This window comes from Bos taurus, chromosome 4 (genome assembly GCF_002263795.3).
Source record: "Bos taurus isolate L1 Dominette 01449 registration number 42190680 breed Hereford chromosome 4, ARS-UCD2.0, whole genome shotgun sequence".
Classification (NCBI taxonomy): Eukaryota; Metazoa; Chordata; class Mammalia; order Artiodactyla; family Bovidae; genus Bos; species Bos taurus.
The window spans coordinates 102,522,538-102,545,958 of NC_037331.1; the positions used below are offsets into that span (position 1 = coordinate 102,522,538).

General features: G+C 45.5%; 1 protein-coding gene across 8 annotated transcripts in view; it reads right to left on the reverse strand.

The window, feature by feature from the left end:
* Positions 1-23,421, reverse strand: part of KIAA1549 — a 134,327-nt gene that overhangs the window by 41,446 nt on the left and 69,460 nt on the right. For 7 of the 8 annotated variants that reach the window (XR_009494127.1, XR_009494124.1, XR_009494122.1 and 4 more), the window contains exons 10-15: positions 20,485-20,669; positions 11,740-11,936; positions 9,878-9,993; positions 5,260-5,462; positions 1,991-2,214; positions 938-1,091 (exon numbers count right to left, since the gene is read on the reverse strand). Coding sequence is in view for 2 of the 8 variants with exons in the window: in NM_001080267.2 (NP_001073736.2) it covers positions 938-1,091; positions 1,991-2,214; positions 5,260-5,462; positions 9,878-9,993; positions 11,740-11,936; positions 20,485-20,669 (1,079 nt within the window). In the remaining 6 variants the exon portion in view is untranslated. The remainder of the gene's footprint in view (positions 1-937; positions 1,092-1,990; positions 2,215-5,259; positions 5,463-9,877; positions 9,994-11,739; positions 11,937-20,484; positions 20,670-23,421) is intronic. The other variant, XM_059885535.1, reaches the window with a different exon arrangement.

A 23,421-nucleotide genomic window follows, 5' to 3' on the forward strand; every position in this document is an offset into this window, starting at 1 on the left:
AGACATCCACTGTGTGTCCCAGTGCTGCCAGACACATTGGATAAAAACGGATTAACAAGAAGACACCTGGGTATCTGGGGCTCCTCTCCGTCTTGGAGTGTTTTTATATATGTATTTCTCATGGTCTGTTGGGGAGGCTAGCCCTTTCCTCCCTACTTAGTGGGGTCTGTATGTGTCTTAATGTTGTCAACATCTGCTTCAACACGTGCTTTTCCTTCCAAAAAAATTAAGCCCCTATTTCTTAATTTCCATTAAGCTCTTTCTTCCATTAAAATTAGAAATATATATATATATACACATTGTTGTTTAGTCATTCAGTCGTGTCCAACTCATTTGCAACCCCATGGATTGCGATTTTCCAGCAGGAATACTGGAGTGGGTTGCTACTTCCTTTATCCAGGGTATATTCCCAGTCCAGGCATTGAACCTGCATCTCCTGCACTGCAGGTGGATTCTTTACAAGCTGAACCACTGGGAAGCCATACATACATACACATATATATATACACACACAAACACACACATATAGAGGGAACATCTTAGCACTCCAAGAACAGAAGGGGGCACAAAACCCTAAATATCACTCCTACCACCGAGAAATCCAAACAGTTCCCTCAACCAGGGGAAGGGGAAAAAAAACTTTCTGGACATTTCTGTTTTCCAGTGAATCCCCAAAAGTGCCCATCCTGAAGCCCAAGAAGACAGGGCTTGCACAGAGGAAAAAAAAGCACTGAGCATGTTTCCAGAGGGCGCCCCCAGCAGCCCCCTGGTCCCCAGGACTCAAGTTTCTCCACAAATGAGCGGCCCATCCCTGCCCGCACCCACATGTGCCGCACGACCCAGCTGGCCCCGGAGCATCAACACCACACGTGGCCGCAGCTGGCACTGCTCACTCATCTCCAGATGGCCACCAGATGCAAGGGTCAGCGTTACGCACCGGGCAACCAATATAGGCAGAGTTGTGGACGCCAGGTGGCCTTTTGTACGTGCCGTCGCTGTCTGTGGTGATAAGTCTGTCCTTCTCAGCATCTCCGGGGCAGCCGTTGACCTGGTGTTTCCGGCGTGGCTTAGGGGAACGTTTTATCCTGGAGCTGCCAGGAGAAAAAGACATTATCTTCATAGGAAATTACTTTCCTGCCCTGGTTCATGAACTAAAGGCTAAGGATTTTACCTAGGACCTGCTGGCCACTGTATGAAACACCTCACCGGATATAAACAACGTGTAAGATACAGTCTCTGCTCTAAGAAAGACACAGTCCACCTGGGCAGACAATACTAACACAGAGAACAATACAGAATAACATCATCGCTGGCTACTGGGACCTGACCTAGGTCTTGAAAAGGGACAAGGAGCTTTGGATATGCCCAATTTATCCAACAAAAATAATAAATCAGGAGAGAGGTGGAGAGAGTGTGAGCTGCAGCTGGGATCTTGCCCAGGGCCAGAAACGGGAATGTAGATCAATGTCTGGAGGGCAATGAGGCTAGCGCCTGGTAGGGCGGCAGGCCCCTCGGTGGGGAGCAGCTGGGTAGAGACTCGAGGCCCCACCAGGTACAGGAGCACGGGGTCCACCTGCAGGCAGCCCGAGCCAGCACAGGGGTGAGCCGAGCAAGACACAAATGAGAGCTAACCTTACAGAAAACGCCTCTCCCTTAAGGGGCAGGGGTCTGAGAGACAAAGAAGACAGAGGCTGAGGGCAGCAGCGGGAAAAGAAATGAGCATCTACCAAGCACAGGAGGTGGTGAGGACACTGGGGATGAGGGCAGGATGAGGACAGGGGGGAGGGGGAGCCAGGGCTCAGCGTCTGAGAAGGAAGGGGCTCCCATTTCAGAAAGCTGAATTCTAGGAGACAAGAAACCCAGAAATGGCGACTCCTGGGGTAACAGTGGTGGAAGCGGCCTTCCCCACAGGTGATCGCCAGGCGGGGTCGCCCCCTTCCTGCCGCCCGGAGTCTTCCACAGGGTTCCCCGCCACCGGCAGCACGCCCACCTCTTCCTGGGCTCGATGAACACGGAGGGCACGCTGGCCGTGGGGTCCAGGATCTTGTCGATCTGCATCTGCGCCCTGCGGTACACGCGGTGCCGCTCCCGCGTGTCGCCCGATGACAGCTCGTCCAGCACCGGGAACTCATAGTGCCCGCGGCGCTTGGCGCGCAGCCGGATCTTGTTGCGATGGTGCTCGATCTCAGATTTGTGCCGCAGTGCCGTCTGGATCTGGGGAGCGAGACGAGCCGACTGTTTGCATGTTTCCAGGGATCCGCGCACAAAGTAGTCCAGAGGCATCTTGTGTCTCTCCCCGGCCCTCTCTCCGACCCCACCCCCCGCCCTCACACCTGTCCTAGGCTCCCAAGAGGCACTAAAGGGGCGACAGGGGCAAACACACCCACACCGGGCGCGGAGAGCCTGCCACCATCCCCGAACTGCGTCCCCACCCTCCACGTTGTGCATGTGAGGGGAGAAGCCTTGGTACTCGCTCAGTCATATTTGACTCTGCAACCCCATGGACTGCAGCTCGCCAGGCTCCTCTGTCCATGGGATTTTTTTTCAGGCAAGAATACTGAAGTGGGTTGCTATTTCCTCCTCCAGGGGATTTTTCCGACCCGGGGATCGAACCCATGCCTCTTGCATCTCCTGCACTGACAGGCGGATTCTGTACCACTGCGTGACCTGGGAAGGCCAAAAGTACTCAAACCCAGGAAATCGTCCAGTAGCAACTTTGAAGATCCTGAGGGGCAGTGATTCCTAGATGTAATTCTTCCTAAGAAAAGAGTAAATATTTTCCATACCCAATAGTATCATTACTTAATACGTTTTTAAATTAAGACAGTTCAAAGACGATATTTGCACTATACAACAAAATAGCCATTTACTAATGATGTTTCAGTGTTACCGAAACAAGCCCCATGACAGGAGACCCCTCTCCTCAATGAAGAACATCAACAGGTATGGAAACACGTCCTCCTGGCTCCATGGGGCGCGAACTAGGTCTGGAAGAGTCGGGGAGGAAGGGTAGTGGACAGAGGGTGAGGGCCAGAAACAGGAATGCAGATACAGGTCTAGGGGAAGGAGGCCATGACTCTGGGAGCAGCCAGTCTGTTGGGCTGTGGTGGAGAATAGGGAATCCCTGCCTTCATCAACGTACATCACCTCATTTTCTAAGCCCTTAGCCCTGCTTCAGAGAACTTAACACCAAGTGAGATGGAGGGAGACAGAGGGAAAAAAGGGAAACCAAGATGAGACTCCAACCGGAAGAGACAACAGGACGCTGTCCAAGACCGGACATGGTCCGCCACACCACTGCAGACCAGAAGCCATGTCCTCCTTGAGACTGAGAAGGAGGGTCAGCTAGATGAGAGTCTCAACAAACTTCCCAGCAGGAGAGTTCAGGAAGCCCCTCTAACTCTTTCAGGATCTAACTGTTCTTTAAAATACGTGAGGTCTCACCGGAGGACTAAGATATGCTAGGAATCTGCACCAGAATCTCCTACGAAGAAAACATTTCCATTGAGATGTCTGTATCTACCATACAGGTAGGTCCACCAGAACTGATAACGCTCTTGTTCTTAAGTTGGTTTTTCATTTTATGCTTCATAATCAGTATATATGTTTCCCATACTATATGTATCCATCAAATACATTTGTAAAAGATAGTAAAAGAACAAAGTGGAGATGAATGCTTTCCAGTGGTGAGGCCTCAGACTGGTGAACTCATTCTCTTCTTTTCTTTCGATCACACAGAGAACCCACTCGAGAGCGCTTACTCACGGCTGGTATGAGATACCTGCAACACTGGACTGATGGAAACAGGTCTACGCTAGGACGGGGGTCATGTGAGCAACCCCAGGGCTCCCAAGCATTGGTGAGATGGGACAGCACGTGCCACCTTGAACCCATGACACACGTTCTCGTGGTCACGACCTTGGCAAGGAGCCAATGAAGAAGACAAAGTGTAAGAACTCTTGATAAGACTTCTGTAAGATAATCCACTTTAAGGATTCAGTTGTACCAATTACTACTTCACCTAGCAGAACTCACAAGAGCAGCAGGTATTCCTTAGAGGCAGGAAACTGACAGCCATGATGCTGTGCTGTGTGTAGCCCTAAATACTTTTCCCTGCACTCATGGTCCAGCCCAGGTCAAACTTCTCAAGTTCAACTTAACAGTGACTTGAGCTGGCCTTCTGATTCCAGAATCTTAGGAGGAAAGCAGATCTAACTCACTCTTCCAGGAGTCACTAGAATAGGGTATTTTACCAATCATGATTTAGATCTTGAGGCCAGAGCAGCCCTATCAGAGTTCACAGAATCTACCGTGGTCCCAAGATTACTCAGCGTTCAGTGATTCACTGCGAGAACCCTCAGGACTCAGCATTCAGTCCAATTTATTGCAGCAAAAGGCTACAAAGCAAAACCAGCATAGGGGAATGGCACACAGGGTGAGGTCTGGAGGACCCAGGCGCAAGCTTCCAGGAGTCCTTCCCCGGTAAAGTCATGTGGGGTGTGCTGAATTCCTCCAGCAATGACCTGCGACAACACATGTGAAACGTCTACGAGGGAAGTGTATTAGATACTCGGGGCTCACAGGGTCTTTACTGGAGACTGCTCACACAGGCACCCTGTGCCTAGCATGTACCAAATTCCAGACTCCAGGAAGAGCTGTTCAGCATAAATCATGCTGTTTGTACAAAAACAGTTTAGGTACAGTGAGCCACTCCATTCTGGAAATGGTGGGGATCTTTCCAAAATCTAATTCCAAACCCCAGCCACGGGCTAAGGCGGACTTTCTAAGGATAGCCGGCCCTGGTCTTTAATCTGCATATCTCCAAATGTGCCCACTAGTGTCCACAATCAGTAACTGACCTAAAAATACTGAGTAGCAGATTTAAAATTAAGAATAGTTGTGAGCAGCTCATGGGACTTCTCAGGTGGCACTACTGGTAAAGAATTCACTTGCCAATGACAAGACATAAGAGACACAATTCTGGGTCAGGTAGATCCCCTGGAGGAGGGCATGGCAGTTCACTCCATTATTCTTGCCTGGAGAATCCCATGGACAGAGGAGCCTGGTGGGCTATAGTCCATAGGATCCCAAAGAGCTGGACACAACTGAAGCAACTTAGCATGCACACACGTGAGCAGCTCATATCATTAGCAACCTTTTAACACTAACTTTCACTCATTTTTAAGCAGTGACCAAATCAGAATCTAAGGGTGTTTTGTTTTTTTTTTTAATACTGTACTTTTCCATAAAAGCAAATACCTCTTTGTTAATTTTGTTGGTTTCTGCCACACGGTCAGCCAGGATGGGGTGCGGAGCCGGAGGAGCTGGGATGGGCTGCATGGCAATCAGCTGGATCTTACTGGGGACCCGCCGACTGGCCTCCGAGGAGCGGGAGATCCTGTCCACGTGCTCGAAGATGGAGGCTGATGAGTGCTGCTCGTTCCCTGAGCTGGGTGCTGGCCCTGGAACACAGGGAGAGCAGAATTAATAAACACCATCACCCTAAGAAAACAGCAAACCTTCACAATTATGGATTATTTCCTAAAGGACCCTTAGATGGGTACCAGACCAAAAACACATCCACAACTCCATGGCAGAATATTTGAAATGTCACTCTTTGAGCCTAAACTGTCTGGGTTAAATAGTGTCTCCTTCAACCTCAGTAATAATTACAGATATCTGTAGGGAAGATAAGAAAATCATTATGACACTTTGTGTCCCGGATGATCCTGTTTTGTCTAAAGGTGTTTCAAAGTCTTCAGTAAGACAGGGTAAAGGGTAAGAGGAGCCTGAGGTTGGCCAGCCAGGGGCGATTTACAGAACGTGGAGGACAACACTGCTAACAGCTCTGAACATCCATGCTTATCTGGAGTGAGAGTGATATAAATTTAGTTGCCAAGGCAACTTACCGTCGAAAAAACAAAAGACCAGGGGGACTGTGGACCTGCTAGCAAGTACTGGTTAATGGTGAATGCTGCTGGCTATTCAGTTCTAATGCAGCAAAAAATGACATTGAAGAGTCAGGAGAAGAAAAAGCTGCTGCTTCAAGGAATTAGTTCCCTCTTTACAAAGAGATGCAGATAACACTTGAAAAATGGTTAAAAAGGTAAATTGTATGGCTATATGTATTTCACCACAATGAAGTTTTTTTTTAGTCAGAACTGCAAAGAAGAAAGACATTTAAATGTATAGAAAAAAGAAAAACACGTTACAATGTTAAAAGAGACTGGATCTTGGTGTAATGGGTCATTTTGTCCGCTTTTTTGTATTTTCTATAATGAGGATTTTCTCTAGTCAGTATTACTTTTATAATAGAAATAGCCTCAATAAACTTTTATTTTTAAAAGGCAAAGAGAGAGGTTAAGAAGGGCCAAATAGATGAAAAGAACTCTCCAGTTACATGCACTAAGATCCCTGATGCCCCTCCTCTAAGCCACAGTCCCTCTGGGCTACTCTAACATTGCTCGAAAATAAGTGGCCAAACACCAAAAGAGGGGCTTCCCGGGTGGCGCTAGTGGTTAAGAATCCATCTGCCAATGCAGGAGATGCCAGAGACATGGGTTCCATCCCTGGGTCTGGAAGAGCCCCTGGATAAGGAAATGGCTGCCCACTCCAGTATTCTTGCCTGGAAAATTCCATGGGCAGAGAAGCCTGGCGGGCTACAGTCCAAGGGGTTGCAAAAGACATGACTGAGCACACACACACAGGCCAAGAGAAGCAGTGAGGGCATGTAGAAACTGTTTCTAAACAAAAGCCTGAGTTTTGAAACCTCAATCATAAGTGAAAAATATAGAGGTTTTCCCCTCAGTGTAAAAAAGTGTTGAGCAAAGCAGTAAGGAGTAGTAGTTGATATTTTATAGAAGGAATGCACAGCAGTGGGACACAAATCTTTCTATTTCCTCTCAATTTGAATTATATTCATTTATGTTCAGTAATACTCATCCCAAGTAATCAGAAATTACATACTTAACTCTGTGAATGAAGATGTCTCTTAGCGAGGAGGCACTTGTCTGCATTCAGGCTGTTCCCAGGCTTTCTTTCCCTGCCTGGAGGGAGGCTGACCCTTTGTATAATGCAAACACAGCCAGACAGCACCTTTCACCAGGGAGCTACTCAAATTACAGGCATGGAGCCTAGTAGGAGATAATTAGCTCTACCAGATAAGGCCAGCCTTGCTAACCCAAACTTTCAAACCAACGGCAAATGTCACAAAGGGCGTCCCATTAAGTCACTGATACTGAAGGCAGAGGCGGCCTCCTCCAGGATAGTGAAAACAAAAAACCAGGGTGCAAAAGTGACAGGAAGAAAGGCCCGTCTGCTTGTGTCATCTGCCTGCCTGGGTCCCCGGGGCTGCAGGCCTCCTACCGACTCCTGCCCTGCCCCTTCCCACCCCTCATCTGGATCCTCACTCTATAATTCACCAGCTGCAACAGGAGAAGCAAGAGATGCACAGAAAACCCTCAACTTCTAGACTGCCTGGAACTCAGCCCTTCATCCAAAGGCTGAAAAGTGCGATATGTTGTTTGCCATATTTATACGTTAAACAGACATATATATACCCCCATACATATATATATATAAACAAACTAGATTAGTATATATATGTAACACATTATTTTACATATAATAATACATATTTTTATTGTTTGCTATCCACTGTACAATTTTTTTAAAAACTGCCTGAATAATAATGACAATGGAAAGTGCAAGGGCTACGTAGATAGATCAATGCTGCATGAATACTGCTTACTTAAGGCAAGTAGGTGTTAAAATCTTTTCTCTTAAAAGACTGTTCTATACATCTTAAAAAATTAGAAAACAAAAAAAATTAAGGATAGAAATTATAGTGTAAGACGATGTCCACAGAACAGAATGACACAGGAAATGGCAACCTCAATTACTGCAATACTGAACCAACAGAATGTTTATAATGGAATATTAATTCCATTATCAATAAGTAAGTACATCTTTAAATCAAAATAGTGGCAGGTGAGCCTTCTAGGACCCACAAGAACATCTAGGCCACTTGTCTCCTTCCACAGTCAACTCTGAGCCCCAACACTGACATGTTTACTACCTGGATTTTGAATATATGTTGAGAGTGATATTTGATTTTTGTTAGCCATGCATAATATACTGGTTCTAATACTTGTTAAAGGGCTTTCCTGGTGGCTCAGTGGGTAAAGAAACTGCCTGCAATGCAGGAGACACAGAAGAAGATGGTTTGATCCCTGGGTTGGGAAGATCCCCTGGAGGAGGAAATCACAACCCACTCCAGTATTCTTGCCTAGAAAATCTCATGGACACAGAAGCCTAGTGGGCTGCAGTCCAAAGGGTCACAAAGAGTCAGACACGACTGAGTGACTAAGCACAGAAGGAGTTAAAAACAGGAACTAAAGAGGAAGATTTTCTTAGACATACAATTAACAGAAATTAAGATGCTCCAGAGCTGATTTTTGTCCCCCAAATATTTCTTTCCCAGGATCAAAATTAGATTTTAATCCTGTCTATCTGAAACAGTACCCCTGTTACCATGGTGCTAATTTTTAAGATTCTATGAAATTAGATCATTAGATCTAAAGAAAAAAATTCTTCCCTTATTCTAAGGGATTTTTTTGCTTTTGTTTTTAACACCAAAAAAGAAACAACTGGAAGGCATCTCAAAAATCAGCTAGTTTAGTCCCAGAGGAGTTCCCACAACTGAGGGACATACAAGGTCACAAACATGACAGTGGATGAAATAGGCCCTCCAGCTTCTGTCCACAATCTCTTCACTTACAGAGTATGGTTCAGTCTGTACTGCAATTTCATAGAGATATTTGTAATGGAAAACGTAAGTATATAAATTACTATTAAAAATTATATCCTGGGAATTCCCTGGCAGTCCAGTGGTTAGGACTCTACAGTTTCACTACCAAGGGCTTGGGTTCAATCCCTAGTCAGGAGCTAAGATCCCAAAAGAGGCGTGACACAGCCAAATAAAAAAATAATAAAATGATATCCAGAGGCACTTCCATTTTCTTTGCACTACTAAAACACAATCCTGAAATATAAATAAAACTCCAGCAAGTACAAGAGCATTTATTTAACAGAATCTATTAAACTAACACCAAAGCTACCCTGTCATCAGGCCAAAAAAGGCTCCAAGTCCAGTAAGACCGATGAGCTAAGTTCTACTGCAAGACATATGAGTTTGAAGACAATACTGTTTAGAAGGGGAGTGAAGTACATTTCAAACCTGGCCTAAGAAGCGACAGCATCTGACAACACACACAACTATCTGACCACACTCAACTATCTCCTGGAAGACAGACCTAGGACAAGGACCAAATATAATGCCCTTGGACCCAGAATAAATAATCAACGTTCTGACAGTGACAGCCGTGAAATACTTAAACGGGACCCTAAGAAGGTCACCGAATCCTGGATGCAGTTTTAGTTGGATTCCTCCTTGTCCTTTGAAGAGGAAAATTGTTAGGACCCCAAACTAGATTCAAACATGACCAGTAACCTCAAAACACACATAACTGAATCTCTTAACTTCTAGCCTGGCCCACCAGCTCAATGCAGACACTGATACAGTGTTAGATGGTGACAATTAATCTGAAAAATCCACTGTATGAATGATGAATATGCTAATGCACAGGGCTTTTTTACATTCTGCATTTGAAGTAGTATAAGAGCCTAGCCTACTGGAACCTCATAATGACTTTTTTTTTTTTTCACCACACTGCAGGGCTTGTGGGATCTTAGTTCCCTGACCAGGGATCAAACCCACACCCTCTGCAATGAAACAGCAGAATCCAAACCACTGGACTGTCAGGGAAGTCCCTCATAATTACTACTTTTAAAGTGGAGAACAAGAAGGGTCACAGACCACTCTGTGGGGCTCTGTGGGACTTGCCATCGGTCACAGCTCCTGCAGTCTTGTCCCCCGCTTCCCTCTCACTGGACTCTTCACTTACTGTGGAGTCGGCATCTGAGGGAGAAACTCTGCAGATACAAAACAAATGCAGATGTTAGGAAAAAGAAAGAAAGCAGGCAGAAAGGTCACATTCATCTGGATGTGGAAGTCAGGCTTCTGGGCAAAACTGAGAGAAGTCAAACAGTCCAAAACCCTGTTTCGAGGCGCAGCATCTTCAAGGACCGCATTGACAGCACGGTCACCTTTTAAGGACAGCGTGAGATACCCTACTAAATGGCTCAGCAGACTCATTTCAACAAATGCTAGAAAACCAAGTATTTGCTGGAGGACAGTCCCCCCAGCTCCCAGTGGAAACCTGGCAATCTGGGTTGGATCAGAGGATCTGAGATTCAAGTTTGGTTAGGGGTTAGCTGGGCCTGCAAAATTTCTAGGAAGCCAGGGTCATTCTGTAGTCACCCCATATAATTCCAAATCTTTGGAGGAAGCCTACACTTCTAACACAAAGGCAATGATTATCGCTGTTAATTGATTCTATATATAAAAAGCAAGTGTGTCACAGAACCCAAGTTGCTCCAGGATTCACTGAAAAGCCTTAAACAGTTAACACCCCTTCTCTTTGAACTTTCTGAAATGCCCAGACATTCTAGTGCCCCTGAGGGATGCGAAACTCTGATATTAACCATGCAGAACATTGAGATGTTGTGACTAAGTGTCTAGGCTGAGGCTTCCAGAGGAGAAAAAAAGACTTTGTTAAATTGTACTAGCATATTCAATCATCTTTAATGATTTGATTTATTCTCACTCTGCAAAATAATTAAGCAAATGATCTCTCTCTACATTATTCATCTTCTTTTGTAAAGATCATGTTCTGACAATCATTAAATTCTTAAAACTAGGCCAGAACCCCTGGGGTATGTTTTCTTATAAATCAGAAAGTACAATGTCATCTGGAATGTTGGTATGATCACACACTTTTCCCCTCTCAACAGAAAACCTGAATTTGGCATTCCAAAGTTCAAAAGAAGGCTGATAATTCGAGGCTTCAATACCAAAGCCTGATCACGCTTTGACCTAAAGCTAAGTTAATAAAACCTGACCCTGAACGTTGTCTTCTTTAGAGAAGGGCAGCCCGTCTCACAAGGTCATAGGGTCACAGTAGGTAGTCTGTTAGCAGCAATGCCCCATGTGCTTAACGTTGGTAAGAGGAATGGGAATTAACTGGGAAAGGGGAGCTGGGCAGGGGAGTGGGGAGCAGGGCGATGGAGAATCCATGCACACATGCTAAGGAGGGTGACAAGAGGGGCAGATGGAGAAAAGCCAAGCAAAGAAAGTAGGGTGTGACGAAGGTCACCTGCAGACCAAGAGAGGAAGCCCCAGCTCCAGCCGCCAGCATAACAGTCAAGGGCAGAGCCAATGCTGGCCAAGTGTGTATCATAAGCCATGCACTTTTTATACATTTTTGTACATTATTCCTAACATCACCTCCAGAGGGCCTAGCGGGGTCACCCCAGAATATATACCCTCGAGCTGGTCAATCCCTAATGAAGTTCCAGGGGGACCATCAAACCATATGGATCGGTGATTCATAACCTTACCCACTTTGGGGCAAGAAAGCACATGGGCCTCCTCTGGGAGTCCATTAGAGTGGACCAAGGGCCCTTGAGTGTGCTGATTTTGGGGGCCAATCTCACCAGTCTTCCAGGCTGCAGACTTGGGCAACATTCACCATCAGCCCTTCTGCTACTGGAAACTAACAAACGGAAAATAGAACCACAGGTCATGATAGAGAACAATACAGAAAGCCCAGTAAGAACCTTCCTCTGTGACGGATGTTCTTGGAAGGGATCTTTGCCTTGGGGCTTGGCACATCTCCGTTCTCAGAGGGCGTGGTGTGGTCCTTCACAGGTCCCGGCAGTGGTGCTGGCTCGTGAATGATCAGTATGTCGTCCTTATTGTGCTGACCCAGGTGCTGCTTAGCGAAGTCGAAGCCCTTCACACTAGGGATCTGCAGCTGAAACACACACACACACACAAGTGAGACAGTCAAGCTGATGGTGAGTGCCAGCTTTCTGACCCAAAAGTGTGCTTGCAATCTTACCCATCAACTTCAACATGCATCTCTAGAACACTGATCCGGGCAAGAATTATACCTTGAGTTTGCAGAAAAGACAGATACTTGCTACAGATTAAAATACAAAGATTAAAAAGTTAGACCACGATACAAGACATCACAAGACTATGCCTGACCACTGTCACAGCAGTGACCCAAGCCCGGATGGTGGCATGGGGTGAGACTCTTCTCAGAGAACAGGGACTTGTGCCAGGACTCAGAGGACAGACCAAATATAGAAATAAAAAGAGGTGGCTACTCAGAGAATGTCCTCAATTGCATCAGGGACCAGAGAAGACTTGAGATCTGGTAAAAGATCACATTAGCTGCACTAGAAGGGTCAGGACGGAGGCGAATGAGAGAAGGCCAGACTGTAATACCCAGGGGTGGGTATTAACTGTTTCCTTTACTCAACTTGCAAAGTAGAGGAAAATAAGCCACATATTAGTAAGTGGTCCCAAGGGTCTCTTTGGCAGGAATTCCCCATGCAATTCCATCAGGTTGAATTCTATACCCACAGAGAGTGCTATCGGTCAGAAGACAAAGTCCAACCCATCTAAGGAGCTGTTCTAGACAATATACTGCATGTAGAAGTGAAAGATTTTGCTGTATTTGCGCTAACTTTACGCACAGGTGAGTGACAACATCAGTGGCTTCTATTTGTGATCTCTAAGGTCTTTTCAGCACTAAAAAGCTAGGCTGGATGGGTAGAAGGAAAGCAGTCTGCAATAACGACTTACACCAGCAGAGGGGGACAGAACTTGATATAAATCATGCTTACAATGCTGCTTGGAAACAAAAGGCAAAGACTGGCATGCCTATATTTTCTAAATTAATAACATCTTGTTACCAGCAGTCAACTTCACCACACACAAGCAGATTGTGCGTGGTGCACATTTCTTGGCTCAAAAGTGTTGTTTCCCAAACAATGAGCCCCAACCTGCATCTCCATGACGCCCCCTACGTCCCAGTCGTCTTCACTGGGACTCCGTGAATCTCTGGGACTGTGGGCTTCCCAGGTGGAGCAAAGGGTGAAGAGTCTGGCTGCCAATGCAGGAGACGCAGGAGACAGGTTCACTCCCTGGGTCGGGAAGATCCCCTGGAGGGGGAAATGGCAACACGCTCCAATATTCCTGCCTGGAAAATTGCGTGGACAGAGGAGTCTGGCAGGCTACGGTCCATGGGGTCGCAAAGAGTCAGGCACAACTGAACGTGCATACACGCACACACCTTCCTGGGGGCATGTGTTCCTTTTAAAGCAATCAAACTCCAAACAGACAACCTCTGTAGATAATCTTCTGGTTCCTCCTTTCTCAAGAATCCTTCTCCTGCTTTACAGGAGAGGCACATCTCTCATCCATGGGGCTGCTTTTACCCCAGCTACACCTCATTTTAGTTCCATAAGTTTCCTCTAAATGAGAGAGTAACAGATATAATCAATAGTCATCTAATCATAACCATCAAAATCTCCTCTTTTGAAAGTTAGATGATTTGCTTTTATCAAAATTGAAGGAAGAGCCACAGATTGCCTCCTCTAACCAAAGGTCTCTAAAGTGAATATGGGAAAAAATATAGACCGCATCGCCTCCTTGGTACAGTCTGTGTAGCCAGGTCTAGGAACTAAATGCCTGCCCTGATATACTCTTGCTGCTGCTGCTAAGTCACTTCAGTTGTGTCCAACTCTGTGTGACCCCATAGACGGCAGCCCACTAGGCTCCCCCGTCCCTGGGATTCTCCAGGCAAGAACACTGAGTGGGTTGCCATTTCCTTCTCCAATGCATGAAAGTGAGAAGTGAAAGTCAAGTCGCTCTGTCATGTCCGACTCTTAGCGAGCCCATGGACTGCAGCCCACCAGGCTCCTCTGCCCATGGGATTTTCCAGGCAAGAATACTGGAGTGGGGTGCCATTGCCTTCTCCGATATACTCTTAGGTTTATATAAGAAACATACGTAAGTGGGAAGCAGCTATATAGTACAGGAAGCTCAGCTCAGTGCTCTGTGATGACCTAGAGAGGTAGGTGGGAGGCTCAAGAGGGAGTAGCTATAGTTACACTTACAGCTGATTCACATTGTTGTAAAACAACACAACACTGTAAAGCAATTATCCTCTAATTAAAAATAAGTTTTTTTAAAAACTGAAAAAAAAAATAAGATGAAAACCTTGGCAAGAAAAAAAGAAACATATATATACATCATAGGGAAACAAAATTTGCTACCCCAAATGTCTCTTGAGAGTCCCTGGGACAGCAAGGAGATCCAACCAGTCAATCCTGAAGGAAATCAATCCTGAATATTCATTGGAAGGACTGATGCTGAAGCTCCAATACTTTGGCCACCTGATGCGAAGAGCTGACTTATTGAAAAAGACCCTGATGCTAGGAAAGAATGAGGGCAGGAGGAGAAGTGGGCAATAAAGGACAAGATGGATGGCATCATCAACTCAATGGACATGAGTGTGAGCAAGCTCCAGGAGATGGTGAAGACAGGGAAGCCTGGCGTGCTGCAGTCCATGGAGGTGGGGGTGGGGGTGTGTGTCACAAAGCGTCGGACACTACTGAGCAACTGAACAACAATGTCTCTTTGGCAGGTGCATTATTGCAAGATGAAAACAAGCAAGGCCCAAAAGACTCAGGAAAAACTCTGATATTCACCCCCATCTAACTGCCTAAAAAATACAGACAGAGGACCTATTCCAGAAAGAGATTATCACCTTTCCTCTCTGGGCCCCTGTCTCTGCAAGACTCAGCAAGCACTTATTTACCAAACCTTTGCTTTTCCGTCTCCCTGTGAACTGCCTTCCTCCCCTCTACAGTCCCAACTGACTGCCTCTGACACCCTCTCTCATCTTCAGCTGCTGGTGTATTTAAAGTGAGCACTTTGGCCATTGTGGTGCATTATTCATGTCCATACGTGGGTCTCTCCTATGAACCCGTGCTATTGAACCTTTCTGTGATTTCCTCCTGTCAATCTGTCTCAGGTCAATTTAATTTGTAGACCGGCCAGGAGACCTAGAAAATTCCTTCCTCCCCGACAACGTCAAAATGCTTCATACATGCCAAGGCACCGTACAAATGAGACTGACAGCAATATTTTTGCTGTTGGTCGATGAAAGATCAAGCAGTTGATATAAATAGTCAGTTGAGAGTTCTCAGAGACCAGGTAAAGCTATAGATATAAATTTAGATACAAAATGTTTTAATTCAGCAACGTGACCCATGGTAGACCCCCAATAAATATCTGATGACTGAACAAATTTTAAAAAGGTCACCAAACTTACTGAATTTTGTGGGGAACCAAGAAAAGGGTATCATCATATATGATACTGCAGACATCATAAATGAAATATACATCTGTTACAGCCTTGAAGTCCTGTTGGCTTTGGTTCATTCCAACTAGCATCTTTAAATACATTCATTAGATCCCTGACTTCTCTCAGGCTGGGTGAGTCGCCTCCTCCTATGACAATAGAAATTTGGCAACCAGTCTGTGCTTATACACGAAATAAAGGCCATCTCCACACAGAAGGAAAAAATTAGAGAAAACACTGTTCCCCTCACTTATGGAACTATTAACTCCCTTTGTTTCATCCCTGTTTCCCAGAACACTTTTTCTAGTTTTTCCATGTCTTAAAAAAATCTATAGCGTTAAGTCTGGTGTTTTGTGTTTCCAGCCTTCACATGCAGAAATAAGCATCAATTGGCATTTTATAAAAGAGCCAAGATTCATGAGCACTTTCAATATTCCTATTAGGACCCAGTTTTTCTAAGGAAAGACAGCTCTTTTGTTCCTTCTTTAATGCATCACAGAGGGGACAACCCCACTGTCTGTGTCTCATTGGAATACGTTGCTGACAAGTTGGGGTGGGCTGGTACGGCAGGTCAGCCAAGTAACAGGAGAGACGCCAGATGAATTTTAAAATGTGTGAGCCATAAATATAATACGACCCAGATGGAACAACGCAGAGTGAAGGCCCCGGGACTCGGGTTAGCCTGAGCCCCCTTAGGAAGGAGCAGTTGAGATGACAAAGGAAACAGCAGAGCTGATCCCCAAAGTGGCTGAACAAAAACGCACCACCTCCAAGAGAGCGCCATTGTTTCAGCGCTTGCTATTGGATAGATGTGGTCGGTGAAAAGCCACCACGGTCACCGTGCTGTTTCCATTGAAGAGGTGAAGACAAGGCAAGCCTTCTGCCACTCCAGGTCTCCACTGCAGCCCAGTGTGGGGCCGTAGCTCATCCCAAGGTCTAGGATGTGGGCAAGCAGCTCTCCAAGATCCTCCCACCCCCAGGCCCCAGCAAGTCCTGGTCAGCTGACCAAGGGCACCCTGGAACCACCAACACTTTAGGTGTTAGCACGATCCTTGCAGAGAAAGGATGAGATGAACTCTGTTCAGATGGAAGAAACTCTTCCCGCTTCACTTCAACCCGCTGATCACACTGCCCTCTTTAGGGACTGTTTCAAACATCAGTGTGTCCAGGGGATTCCCTGGAGGCCCCATGGTTAAGAATCTGCCTTCCAATGCAGGGGACATGGGTTCGATCCTTGGTCAGGGAACTAAGATCCCCTATGCTCGGGGTGACTAAGCCCATGCAGCACTGTAACTACTGAGCCCATGAGCTCTAGAGCCTGGGTACCACAACAGGAGAAGCTCCCACTGGAACTAGAGAAAGCCTGGGAGCCACAACAAAGAGCCCACGCACACACCAAAAGACCCAATGCAACTAAATTTAAAAACAAAAACAAATCAATATGTCCAAGCTACTCTCCCCGCTGAGAACCCCTCAGTGCTCCCTCAAGCTGACAGCATCACCTCCACCCCTTGACACGTCCCATAAACCCTCCGAGCCTGGCTCCTGCCTACACTTGTCACCTCGGTGTTGGCTGTGCCCTTCGTTCCATTCACCTTCGCCCCATCCTTCCTGCCGTCCACACCTGCCCTACCCCACCGCCTGGGCCCACTTCTTCTGGCTTCCCCTCCTCAACCTCCAAGCTTCAGCCCCTTATCTGAGCTGCCACAGAGCCCTGGACAGACACGCTGCTGTGTGTCAGCTTTGAGCCACTTCCTCCCTCACGAAAGCCCTCGAAGGCAGGATGGTTTAGGTGGTTTAGTCGCTAAGTCGTGTCCAACTCTTGCAACCCCGTGGACTGTACCCTGCCAGGCTCCTCTGTCCATGGAATTTTCCAGGCAAGGATACTGGAGTGGATTGCCATTTCCTTCTTCAGGGGATCTTCCTGACCCAGGAATCGAACCCAGGTCTCCTGCATTGCAGGTAGATTCTTTACCGACTGAGCTACAAGGGAAGCCCCTTGAAGGCTGGGACCACATGTTATCTGTGCTTGTCACCCAGCCCGACCTTGCTTGGCTGAGAGCAAAGGCTCGGCATTTGGTGAATGAACACGTGGCGTCTGAGGCAGCCCCATCCAGCTGCCCACGGTGCCCGTGAGCCAGGAACCAGGTCCCAGGCCAACCATGGGGTATGGACTGTCCCCATCAGAGGGAACAAGTTTTCACCAAGCAGGCAACATCTAAGCCAATGGCGTTCATGTCTTTAAATAGAAACTCAACGGGGCGAGGCGGGTCCAAGCTATAATTTTACTGGTAGCAGTAAAAAGTGATGCCTTTGGGCTACAGATTAAAGAGAATACAGATAAAAAGAAAGACATGCATTAGGGTTTTTGTTTTTGTTTTTTTATCATTCAAAATTTTAAAAGACTCTGCCTCAAAATAGGACTGAATGGCTTCTCTCTCTTATCATATTTCAAAACTAATCTACTCCCAGACAATAGGAAGAGGTTTCCTTCTGGTTACAAGAAGAAAGGGGTGTGGATTTGGGGTCAGCAGATTTATTGTTTCCAGATGTTTGCAGCTCTGGGATTTGCTAAAAGATTTCAGAGAATAGCAGTGAAGCAGCATCAGGGGGCGGGGTGAGCAGAGCAGAGAGAGAAAACAGAGCCACACAAGAAGGAAAAAGAGCCTCTGCTCTTTTGAGTCACGGGGAAGACAGCATCTTTGCAAAGTGCCCTGAAGAATAGGCTAGAGGCACTTTACTATTGTCAGATAATCTTAGAAGAAACACTTATGAAGCAGAGATGCTTGTTTTTGAACTAAATGGATATCATCATTTTCTTATTAAAAAAACATGACAAGATCCAAATGACGGGCTCTTATGCCAGCAAAACAAAGACCCTGCTATGCTCCTAACCAAGTCAAGGACACCTGTTCTCTTGGGGAATCCTTGGTACAAAAAACCCTTCCTGAAAAGATGCTGTAAAAGTGAATACGCCAATCCATGCAGCACCTGCAGAAGAATACAACTCCAAAGGCGCAAAGTTCTATTGGAAACTGCTTATTTGAGGTATAGCAGCATCAGTGGTTAGAATATTTCGGAACAGTCCGTTGTGAACTTCAGGGATGTAGTTCTCTTGACAGTTTACTGAAGTGAGAGACAATGGATGGGTTTCCACAGGAGTGTTTATGTGAGGAAGCACAGCACAGTACAGACCCAAATACAGAACCATCCACACTGCAAAATCTCTCTGTAACAGTGCTCTTTCACCAGAGCCCGAAACATTTCCAAACCAATTGCTGATGTCATCATGGTGAAAGTTACATGATGAATCATCAAGGACTCTACCCCCCAGGTTTTTTCCATGCTATTCACCAGTCTGACAACAAAACAACCTTAGCAGACTATGTCAATAATAAATGAAGATGGGTAATAAATATAACCTTAATGTATAAACTGCTTCCAAAATGCTGGATAACAATAAGCTTGCAATTTAATCAAGAGTTTGCATTTCTTAGTTAAATCATAAGAAGAATGCTCTTCATTTACTTTTACAAGCAAAATGAATTTTAAATACTTTTTTCATCCATCAGAACTTCCCTGATGGTCTAGTGATTAAGACTCCACACTTTCGATGCAGGGAATGTGGGTTCAATCCCTGGTCTGGGAATTAAGATCCCATATGCTGCACAGTGTGGCCAAAGAAACAACCCCCAAAATGGCTTTAAATAGTGCTGAATTAATTTGGGCTTCCCTGGTGGCTCAGCAGGTAAAGAATCCACCTACAATGCAGGAGACCTGGGTTTGATCCCTGCGTTGGGAAGATCCCCTGGAAAAGGGAAAGACTACCCACTCCAGTATTCTGGCCTAGACTGTATAGTCCATGGGGTTGCAAAGAGCTGGACGTGACTTTCACTTTCACTTTTTTCATCCATCAGGTCTAGGTTTATTATATTCAGGATTTTTTTATACCCAGAAAATCAGAGTAAAATTAGAAGGCTAATAGGGTGATCCTTTATTTCCTGTTCCTCTGCCTCTTGCTTGCTTTTTCTCACCAAACTCTTAGAGTCCATTGAGTCCTCTAAATGTGTGACCCATAGTGGATACATGTTATCAGAGCCAGCAACCACCACTTCTCATGCCCTGGGTGAGGCTACAGGTGTGCTGAGCTCAGGATTTGCACCTAACCAGCTCTTCTCTTACTTGGCATGTTCATGCTTCACCGGAGGAGCCAGATACTGACCAAGATGTTGTGTCTTTGCTCTGAAACTTATATGTGACAAATACTGCAGACACTGTTGAAACATAAGCATGAGAAGGGAACTGCTATTATAAAAACTAAAATCTGCTATTATGAATTTCCAAGGAATGCCTTGGAAAGACATGGAAAAGGAGCTGCTAATAAAGAAAGAAAGAAACTGCTGGCGAATCAGGTGTAAGTTAATTAACTCTAAAAGACTGCAGAGTAGGGCTGGGTAGGGGGGATATGGAAAAAAAAAAATAGAAAATTTTGTACTCAGGTTGTTTTGTTCTTCCCTAAAGTATCCCAATCTGGAAACTGCAGCTGATGCATTTTGTGTGTTGTTAACAAGAAAGACCACACAGAATTCCTTCTGGTTGACTAGTACTCCAAATTTTTTTTGAAGATTGTCAAATAAAGACTCATTATGTACATACACACACACACGCATATATAAAGTCAAAATGAAAAAGGCACATAAATGATTAAGTGCTCTTGATCAAGGTGGGTAAGTAAGCTTGCAATAAGGTAGACAGAAAATAAAGGAGCCGCCCGGCAGGGCTGTAGATCAAAGAAAAGCTTCCTTGGTTCTTGTTCTCTGAATGTGTCCAGGGTTAAAATAGATCGGAATTCATGCACAGAATGGATATGATTTTGTAACTGAATATCTCAAAAATAAAATTACAGTGGAACTCAGAGCCCACAGCATTGCTGAGCCTTTACACAGCTTCTTTGGGCAGATATTGAACACTACAGAAGACCTGGGTCTCAGCAAACAAGCATGGAAGTAAAGGGACACCACCACTAGGGCCAGATTTCCTGACCAGCTCCTCTCCCTGTCCTTCAATACCAGGAATCTGAGCTCGCCCCATCCCGGCCCACAAGACGCTCATACGAACGTGGGGGTGGGGGGCCGCCCCTTACCTTCTGACGCTGCTGAACGCTGGCCACGGTGTCGGGCTGAAAGTCCAGCTTGTCCGTGCGGCAGAGCTTCCAGTACAGGATGATGACGATCACCAGCACCACCAGCGCCGGCACGACCACGCCCACGATGACCCAGAGGTTGCTGCTCTGGGCCTCGGGGGACGGCCTCTTCACCCTGTCCACAGCTGCACACGAGAAAGCAAGGTCTCCCAGTGAGTCCTCTGCACTCCTTTACTGGGCAGTGAACGCCCCCTCTACTAGCAGAAACCCTCCCACGTCATTTCAGCTCAAGACAACTGGGGAGGGATGATGACCCCCTGAAGACAAAAAACGGGACGCAGTAAACACAACCCAGGATGTTCCAGCTACAACACAGCAAGGACTACAGTGACATACGTGACACATCTAAAGGAAAATTCAACGGCCAAGTGAGGTTGATTCCAGGTCTCCTGATATCCAGTTTATTCTCCTGATGTCCAGCTTATTCTACCAGGTCCCTCCCTAAATTCTCACTGCAGGAAGATTTCTAATCCTCACCAAAAATCAGAAATCCCAGGAAGGGGTCTGTGAGCACTGTCTTCATCTGGGTCTCTCTCTAAGCCCTTGAAATAGGACTTTGCATTGAAACTGCTTTACTTAAGGGACAGTTGTCAATTTTACAATTACATTAAAATATTTAAGATTTTTTTTTAATGTGGATCATCTTTAAAGTCTTTATTGAATTTGTTACAATATTGCTTCTGTTCTATGTTTTGGCTTGTTGGCATGTGGGATCTTAGGTCCCCAGCCAGGGATCAAACTCACACTCTCTGCACTGGAAAGTAAAGTCTTAACCACTGGGCTGTCAAGGAAGTCCCCTCAACTAACATTCTGAATCCTCCACCCTCCGCCCCTCTACCTCCCACTGCCCCCCCACCCGCCTCCATCTTCCACGGCCTTGTATGATCATGCTGCCATTACTCTGTCCTCCTCAACTTCCTTCACGGGCTCCTCCCCCTAACCCAGCCCCCCAGCACTGGGCCCTCATGCTCTTCATTTTGTATTCCTCCTCTTGCAAGATTCAGCTCTTCTTAAAAGCTCAACTCTTTTCGGTCCTTTTAAAACTCAGGTTCCAATTACCAGGCTCTGGAAACCAAAACACCCCCTCCCCTCTGCCCAGCTCCCTCATCCATTACGGTCACTTCACAACAACCTCTCCATGACGATGGTGGAACCCCCTTGTCTAAGTTCTTTTGGCCTTGGATGTCTTTGTCTTATAAACAGTACTGTGCTATTCTTTCATGATGCATGTTATTACATAAATGTATCATCTTGATACACAATACCACTTCGCTCATTAATATGGTCATGACTATGCTTTGTCTGTTCAAACACAACCTCAGTCTTCCTGGGCAGGGACTAAGTTTTATACTTTTTTCATATCCTGTAATGGTTAACACATGCTAGGGGATCAGAATGTTTTCACTCGAAAATGTAACAATAAAAAAAGATGCTTAGTGCTGGTTTAAGTCTGGATTTAGGTCCCTGAGTGACCAGGGAGGAGAGGAAGCCCTCTAAAGCACGTGCACTCTGAAAGAAGCACAAATTACAAAGCAAAGACTGCAGGAAATGGGGAAAGTGACAGGGTGTTAATATTTTGCATCTTTTAGTTTTCCATGAATATAGTTTGTACATGTAGTTTATTTTGCATGAAAACAACTGACAATACTGGAGTTACACAACCAAACTGAGGAGCTGGGACAACTAGAGACTCTTCTTAGTTTTAAACTAGTAAAACCCTGTGACTCATCAAAATGAGGGCCTGACACGGGGTCCACAGCTCTTTTGGGGGCTGGCTCTAGTCTTGGCTGAGGCTTCCAATCCCAGGACTGCTACCCCTGTGGTCTTCAGCACAAAAATGAGCCAAAGAGAGGTGCAAGAGCAGATGGAAGTAGCCTTGAAAAGTGCCCAGAGCCTACTGCAATGCATCGTTTGTAAAAAAGTGAGTGCTCAGCTGGAGCGGGGCACCCATCCAACAGTTAGAAATACCGTCTATGAAGAAATGCAAGTAAGTGTTTCATTATTTTTTCTGGCTGCTTTGAAACAGAACACACCAATATATAATCATCTCTCAAATATACAAACACAAACCACCAGTGGTTAATTGCTTCAACTCTCCCATGATCACCTATAAAATGGAGCAAGTGTGCCCGCTGGCCCTCATCTTTGTTAGTTTCCAAGGACAGCTCTTTTTACAAAGAACATTCTATTATTGAGGATCATTTCAAAGCTGTCATTTTTTAAGAACTGCCTTCATCGCTGAAATTTGGGGGGAGACTTTCAACACTCTGATGCTAAATTCCTTCTAAACATTTAGTTATCCCTTTACTGTTGGGAGGAAATATCTCTGGGCTCTTACGAGGATTGCTCCTAGAAATATAAAGGAAAAACACCCACATTAAAATAGTAGTCTGATTCAGAAAGTCATATTTAGAAAAACATACTCTTTCATGTCTCTCCTTTTCTTACTTTTAAATAACCAAAATCTGTGAGTGGGGGGAAAAAAGGCATTGAGAATAGCCATCGTAGTGGAGGCGGGGGGCAGCAGGAGCCTAGACTCTTCCAGCAATAATAAAGAGATATCAAAACACCCCTAAATTATGAGTGGTGTTAAGGACAGGGTGGGAGAGAAACAGGATTGAAAAGGGTAAGGATCAAGGACTTCTTTGTGTTATAAGACCCAGGAGGAAGCCAATAAATTCAGAAGGTACCTCCCAGCTTCCTGTTTGACTCACTGTCCCCACCCCAACATTCAAAATGTGACATATAAGATTTTGGAATAAATACAGGGAAAACACATTATTTTACCTAGGATAAATTTTTTTTTAGTACAGGAAGAAGGGAAAAATATTAAAGTTAACTTAAGCTACTAAAACTCACTACAACACTATGAATATA